Genomic DNA, 6,382 nt, shown 5'->3' with positions numbered 1-6,382 from the left:
GGAATGGCAGGCTCGGGGAGCTTGGTCCTGCGGCCCTGGATTCGAGAGCTGGTCCTGGGGTCAGGTGCACTCTCAAGTCCGCAGGCGGGGCAGCTGCTCGAGGTGAGCCTCCCTCCCACACCCTTTTCACGGCTCAGAGACCAGGGCAGGGAGGGCCCGAGGGCGGTGGGATTGATGCCGGTCGACGCCGTCAGGTGCTACGAGAGGTCGAGGCTTCGGGCCCGTCCCGAGCCCGTGAATCGTCTGATATCGCGGCCGCACTGCTTGTGTCTGACGGGACCCACAGTGTCCGGTGCTTAATGACGTGGGAAGCCCTGGACGCCTCGAATTGGTGAGAGAGGAGACGCAGGGTCGGGGGAAATCGGGAGTCTAGGGGGAGAGCGCGAGGCGGAGGTGGGCGGGCCTCAGGCGGGCTGGGCTGTGTTCCAACGGGTTATGGCGGCCTAGTGTTGTGCTTGCCGCAGGGAGGAGAAGGAGTTCGGCTTCCGAGGGGCAGAAGGCCGGCTGCTGCTACTGCAGGATTGCGGGGTCCGCATCCAAGTCCCCGAGGGCGGCGCGGTGAGTTGTGAGGCTGGTTTGGGTGGGTTAATGAGCCTGACTCTTTGTGACAACTCCTAAGCCTCGTCCCTGAACTCAATCCTTCAGCCGGCGGAGTTCTACCTTCAGGTGAACCAGTTTAGCCTGCTACCCACCGAGCAGCCCCGGGAACGGGTGATTGGTTGGTAAGTGTTGCCTCCACCCATCAGCTGTTCTCCCTACTCAGGCCTCGCTGCTGTTGGTGTTGATCTTTTGGACGGCTTAGGCGGCTGGTAACCACTTTGCCTACCACCCTCCTTTTTCCCTCCAGCAACCAGGACGCGGATGTGCAGAAAAAGCTCTGTGACTGTCTGGAGTGAGTATAGGGTTGGGCTCTGGGGTCAAGTGTGGCCCTGTCAGGGGATGGCAAATTTGTGTAGACAGGCCTCAGGATTGTTCCTCAGGCTTGTCCTCTCTGTTTCTACAGGGAGCATCTTTCAGAGTCCGTCTCCCCCAGTGCAGGTACTTAATAGGGGTTGACCAGTGACCCTAACTCCCTGACCATTACCTCTTCTTTAGTAAGCTCTTCCGCCTGCCCACCCTACCTTTACTCCTCCTTAAGTTTTGGCCCATCTTCTGGTCCCCTGCCCTCAGGCCTTTCACTGTCCCAACTTCTGGATGAGGTGCAGGAGGACCAGGAGCATCGGGGGGCATTAGTGCACCTGGCTGAGAGCTGTCTGACACTGGCAGGCGCTTACACAGCACCCCCTCTTACTCGCTGGGCCTCCTCCCACCATAGGACCACGGTCAGTCTGGGCCTCCCCTTGGGTAATGTCAGGGCGAGGAATTGGGCAAGGGCTAGGCTGAGAGTTTATGCCCCACAGGGAGGAGAAGCTGTGTACACTGTCCCCAGCTCATGGCTGCACATCTCTGAGAATGACCAGCGAGTTCTGACTTCTCTAGGCCCAGGTCAGAGGACGCAGGGTAAGGAGGACTGGAGGTCAAGATGGGAGTACCTGGGGACCCAGTGCCTACAGTGCTAATAAGCTCCCCTTGACCCTCAGGCCCTGAGTTGCCCCCACCAGATCCAGCTTTGGAAGACCTATCACTGACCCTGATCTCTTCTTCTTCATCTACGTCTTCAGGTAAGGTGCTGCTCAGGCCACACTCACTGCTATTAGCCAGGTTCCCAGCCTGCTGCAGAAGGTTGCACAGCCAGGTGGGGGGTGACCACAATCCCTGTAGGCCTGCCTAAGCTCACGAGCCACTGAGCTGAGAGGTCTGTGCCCACAGTCGGTGCCCTCCTTTCTAGGAACCCCTGCTTTACCCGGCCACCTGTCCTCTGAGGAAAGCGGTGCCAGCATCAGCCTTCTGCCTGCCCTGTCCTTGGTTGCTTCAGACCCAATGCAAAAGGGCAGCTCCCAGGCTGTGCCGGCCATCTGTTCAAACCCTGGCCCCCTGCCCCCTAGTTCCATACACCCTTGCCATGGACCCAGCTCCCCCCTCCTGAGCTGCACACCAAGTCTCTCGCCCCTTGGTCATGTACCCAGTCCACATCAGGCCATTGTGACCAGGGCCCAGAAACCTAGCTTGGAGTTCAAGGAGCTAGGATTGCCCCCCAAGAACTGGCAGCAGTCTCCAAGGACAAAAACCACCATGGGAGCCTTGGAGTCCAGCCCTGTTTGGGTGAGCATAGTCTCTCTTTAACTGGATAGTAGAATGGGATGGGTCTTGGGTGGAGTGGGGATGGGGAGTAGCCTTAGATCGGGTTAGGGGTCCTTGTAGGCCCCTCTCCAGATACCACACCACTCTCAGGACCCTCCAAAGAAGCATCGTGATGGTTCTGCCTTCCAATATGAGTATGAGCCACCCTGCACCTCCCTCTGTGCCCAGGTCCAAGCTGTCAGGTGAGTGCGTGGGGCTGCCCCCACTCTTTTAACCACTAGGCCCAATCTCCATTGACCTACAGCCATTGTTCTCTTCCCAGGCTCCCTCCCCAGCTTGTGGCCTGGGCCTTGCACTTTCTGATGGAGCCACAGCTGGAATCTGAGCTCACCCAGGTGTGAGGAGTCAAGTGAACAAGTGGGAAGACGTGTGCGCACGGGTCCATGACTGGGGATAGACCAATAGTGCTCCACACTGCTGCTTCCTTTGAGTTTTTTAATAAAATAATCTCATGCGGCAGGAAAAGGAGAGGGTCAGGGGTTGGGCCCGCCGCCTCTTTGGTCTGTGGCTGGGGAGGGTGGGTTCTGCTCAGGGCTGGAGGGCTCTGTAGGCTGTGGGGGCAGAGGTTGGGCTGCAAGAGAAGGAGGAAGGGAGAGGAGGGATCAGGACTGGACTGAGCAGTCCTGCCACCTCCCAGCTGGCCCTAGCTTCCTCTCACCTAGGCTTGGAGATGAGGGTGCTTCAAGCTTTGGCCTCCGCTTGAGAACAGGGGAACGCTGCAGCCGCAGGGGCCGTTCTGAAAGATACAGAAACACTTGGCGGGGGAGGAGGTTACTATGGGCTTGCTGCCTGTCCCCAAGCCTTCTTTCCCACCGCCAGTGTGTGTGCGTAAGCACACCCTGTTGCCTTCTGAGGCCCTCGCTTCCCCTGCATCCTCCCATCCCTGGCAAAAGCTATTCTCCTGGAGGTGGAGCCAGGGCTACCAGGAAGGGCTTGTCAGACCCTTGCTCCTGGCCTTCTGGCTCCCTAATTTCTCAACCCCTTACACCACTGGGCCCCCCTCCCCCTCTCCTCCTGCACTCAGGCACACAGGGAGGTGGCCCCCCTCACCAGCAGGGGCCTGGAGCTGGTCCTCATGCACAGATACTGCTCGTCGCCCTGCCGAGAGGGGCCTCGGCCTCAGCTGGCCATCTGGGGGAAGCCAAGGGTATGGGTATCAGGGTATGGTCTCAACAGCTGTCCCCACTCCAGCCCTTGCCTCCCCCTCCACCGTCAGGGTCCCCAGCCCAGTATTGGGGGGGGGGGGCTAGGTGCCTGCCTGTTTACCTTCATTCCTGGGGCCCAAGCAAGGGTCCTCCGGGAGGCCCAGACTGTCTGGGGAAGGGCTGGTTCTTCGTAGACTGGGGCTGGGACAAGGGGAGGGGGGGCCTGGACCATCCTGTTGTCCCCAACCACGGCCCCGCAGCTCTGCATTCAGCTGCTGTCCTAGTGTCTTCCAGGTGGTGGACTCAGGACCTTGGCCCCCTGGACCAGGTCGGCACGAGGGGTCTGCAGCGAGAAGGGTATGAGCCTAACCGGTGGTCTCCTGCCTATCTTTGCATGTCCCCCAGCACAGTGGCCCTTACTCACCTGCCGACACGGAGTGGGTGCGGGACTTGATTGAGATGGGAGGGGCCTCTGCAGAACTGTCCATAATGTCACCTGCAAGGTGGGGCTGGAGGTTCAGGCACCAGCTCTTGGGAGTGCGGGGAAGAAAAACCTGGCCTCTTTTCCTCTTCCCCCAGAATAGCAAGTACCTTGGGGACTGTATCTAAGGACAACTCCTTCACCAAGTGCAGGGTCCCACTTACCATCCGAGCCAGCCTTCTTGATCTCTCCATCCTTGCTCTGTAGGAAATAGGGAAGTCGAGCTCAGTTCTGTCCTGCGTTCACTCTAGCCTTGTGCTTGTAACCACTACTAAATGCCCACCAGGAGATGCAGGGATGGATGAAGAGGGATCATGTAACCCACGGGTGGTGAGGGGAGGCTAGAAGTAGCCAGGGAGGAGTTCCTGACACAAGAACGTGTGGCTGAGATGAAAGAAGTGACCAGGACTGAGGCCTTGGTGCAGGGTTAGGAGGCATGGCAGTGTCTTGAAAGGAAGTCCCTGGAGGACTTGCTGTTTCAAATGCAGGTGACAAGGTCAGAGTTCTGTTAGATCTATAGAGAAAGGACCACCCCAGCTCCTAGGAACAAATAGCAGGGGCCAGGACTGAAGCCAAGAAGGAAGAAAGGTGGACTCTGATGACTATTCTGAGGAGGAGGGGGTGGAACTGACAGAGCCGTCTGTGTGTCATGAGCCTCCTTCTGGTCACATATGTCACCCACAGAATGCCACATGTCACCTGCCCCCTCACTTTGCACTTGTGTCCCTCCCAACTTACTTGCTTCCTCTTGCCTTCAGCACTCCCGCTGCCTCTGCTCACACCGATCCTTTGCAGCATCACTTGTACCCGCTGTTCAAAAGATGGGGCCAGCTCTGTGTCTCCCCGCTCCAGGGGCCGCCGCTGAGGACACAGAAGCCCAAGTTGGGAGAGAGCCCACTCCCTCAGTCCTAGCAGACCCCTCACCCCTTGTCACCAGGCCTACCTTGTCAGGTCTGGAGCTCAACGTTTCCTCCTCCTCCTCCTCCTCAGCAGGTAGTAGTATCATCGAATGGGCCTTGTTTTCCCGAGTGTAGCGAGGCCGGCTCCTGCGGCCCGGGTCTGGGCTGCTAGTGGCCCCCTCAGCTCCAGCAGGCTCGTCTCCCCGGCCAGGACGGGATGGTGGCCGCAACAGGTCTCCAAGTGTGGTCTTTCGAGTCCGGGGAGCTGCCCCAGGGCTGGTCTCTAGGTCCGGCCGTGGCCCCCGGGTTGAACGAGGCTTCTTGAAGGCAAACAGGGTACCCAGCTTCTTTCGCAGTGTGCGGGGGACAGGGGTGGTACCCGCTTCGTTGGCCGAGTCCTCTTCAGGGACCCAGCTGTGGGAACAACTAGCAGTGAGTGGCAAGTAAGACAGAACATCCCACCCTCTCCCACCCCCTACAACTGCCCCTCACTCACAGGCGATCCTGCTGGATCAGCCTTTTAGAGAAGAATTCCTCCACGCCTTCATCCACGCGGGCACTGAGCCCATTCCCTTCCTGCGGCAGGGCTGGGGGCACCTGGGGGACACCATAGGGTGAGGACTGAGCACAACCATAAATTCTCTGCATCCTTTGATGAGCAGCCTCGCCTGGGCAACTCCTGCGCCTGGGAGTTGGAGTGACCCTAGGAGGCTACTGACAAACATTCCTGCTGTCCAACTGGTGGGCAGAGGTGGTTTCACATACCCCCCCTAACCAGAAGCTGGCCCTGGACACCCACACCCAGCCCACACCTGTTCTTGTCCCATAGAGTATCAACACCCTAAACCATCCTGTCACCAGCAGGCTAGAACCCACAGGCTCCTGAGTCACGTGTTCCCATTTGCTACCCCCTCTGCTCCAAACAGCTCCCTGCAGTACCCTCCACCCCCACCCCACCGGGCCTGCTGGCAGCTCAGCGGCTCCTGCTGCTGCGTCAGACCCTCCTGGGGGTACTCAAGCCAACTCCTGCCTGCCTTCTGCCCTGTGTCCACTGCCCTCACAAGTACCCAGCCCACTCATAACATCTCCCCACAAACAGCTACTGGATGTGCAGTAGCTGCAGGATTGTCCCCACAGCCAGGGGGCCCAGGATCTTTCAGTAACCCTGGGAGAGGGAGGGTAAGATGGACACCCTCTTTCTCACATCCATTTGTGCACAGGGCCAACCTAAGATGCAGTCCTAAACTGAGATGTACCCCAAATGAAATCCACACACTCATGACCCTGCATGGGAATGGCCTAGGGAAGGGGTGTCCAGGAATAAGCCAAGATACAGCAGCACGACCCAGTTACTCTTGGGCCCCTTAACAACCCACCTCCCTAGCTGCTTCTCTCCTGAGAAGCAAATGAGGCACCGTGACCCCCCAATTCCACCAGCTCTGGAATGGGGGAAGGGTACTCACCTGAGGGCCCCCCGGTGGCGGACGGTGGTGGTGCTGGCGCCGCGGCCGCGGCCGGGCCCGGGTCGGATGGCGCAGGGGTTGCCCAGCGGGTGGTAGGTCCATGCGAGGCAGTGGGCCGGCCTGGGGACCCGGGGTGGCGGGGCTGGGAGAGCC

The 6,382-nt window shown here is 59.4% G+C and overlaps 2 protein-coding genes across 4 annotated transcripts in view; one reads left to right on the top strand and one right to left on the bottom strand.

Moving 5' to 3' along the window:
- ACD (ACD shelterin complex subunit and telomerase recruitment factor) overlaps positions 1-2,655 on the top strand; it is a 2,798-nt gene extending 143 nt beyond the window's left edge. Inside the window, exons 2-13 of one of the 3 annotated variants that reach the window (XM_077755606.1) lie at positions 12-102; positions 195-331; positions 465-558; positions 646-722; positions 848-892; positions 1,004-1,038; positions 1,171-1,322; positions 1,401-1,485; positions 1,581-1,661; positions 1,829-2,202; positions 2,302-2,423; positions 2,504-2,655. In XM_077755606.1, the coding sequence (XP_077611732.1) occupies positions 12-102; positions 195-331; positions 465-558; positions 646-722; positions 848-892; positions 1,004-1,038; positions 1,171-1,322; positions 1,401-1,485; positions 1,581-1,661; positions 1,829-2,202; positions 2,302-2,423; positions 2,504-2,582 (1,372 nt within the window). In that variant the 3' untranslated portion in view covers positions 2,583-2,655. Of the gene's footprint in view, positions 1-3; positions 103-194; positions 332-464; positions 559-645; positions 723-847; positions 893-1,003; positions 1,039-1,170; positions 1,323-1,400; positions 1,501-1,580; positions 1,662-1,828; positions 2,203-2,301; positions 2,424-2,503 lie in introns of those variants that run through there. The other 2 variants (XM_077755604.1, XM_077755607.1) reach the window with 2 other exon arrangements.
- A 7-nt stretch (positions 2,656-2,662) lies between these two features.
- The window catches only part of CARMIL2 (capping protein regulator and myosin 1 linker 2), an 11,743-nt gene continuing 8,023 nt past the window's right edge, over positions 2,663-6,382 (bottom strand). The window contains 10 exon segments of the mRNA XM_077755603.1: positions 2,663-2,812; positions 2,900-2,977; positions 3,292-3,372; positions 3,508-3,729; positions 3,811-3,882; positions 4,032-4,068; positions 4,606-4,728; positions 4,811-5,180; positions 5,263-5,363; positions 6,230-6,382. The exon segment at positions 6,230-6,382 is cut by the window's right edge and continues 9 nt beyond it. Of these exon segments, the coding sequence (XP_077611729.1) occupies positions 2,715-2,812; positions 2,900-2,977; positions 3,292-3,372; positions 3,508-3,729; positions 3,811-3,882; positions 4,032-4,068; positions 4,606-4,728; positions 4,811-5,180; positions 5,263-5,363; positions 6,230-6,382 (1,335 nt within the window). The 3' untranslated portion in view covers positions 2,663-2,714.

The sequence above is a fragment of the Crocuta crocuta genome, unplaced genomic scaffold (genome assembly GCF_008692635.1).
Source record: "Crocuta crocuta isolate KB4526 unplaced genomic scaffold, BGI_CrCroc_1.0 scaffold152, whole genome shotgun sequence".
Lineage (NCBI taxonomy): Eukaryota > Metazoa > Chordata > Mammalia > Carnivora > Hyaenidae > Crocuta > Crocuta crocuta.
Note: the sequence above shows the minus strand (reverse complement) of the source record. Positions and strands in the feature narration are given on the sequence as shown.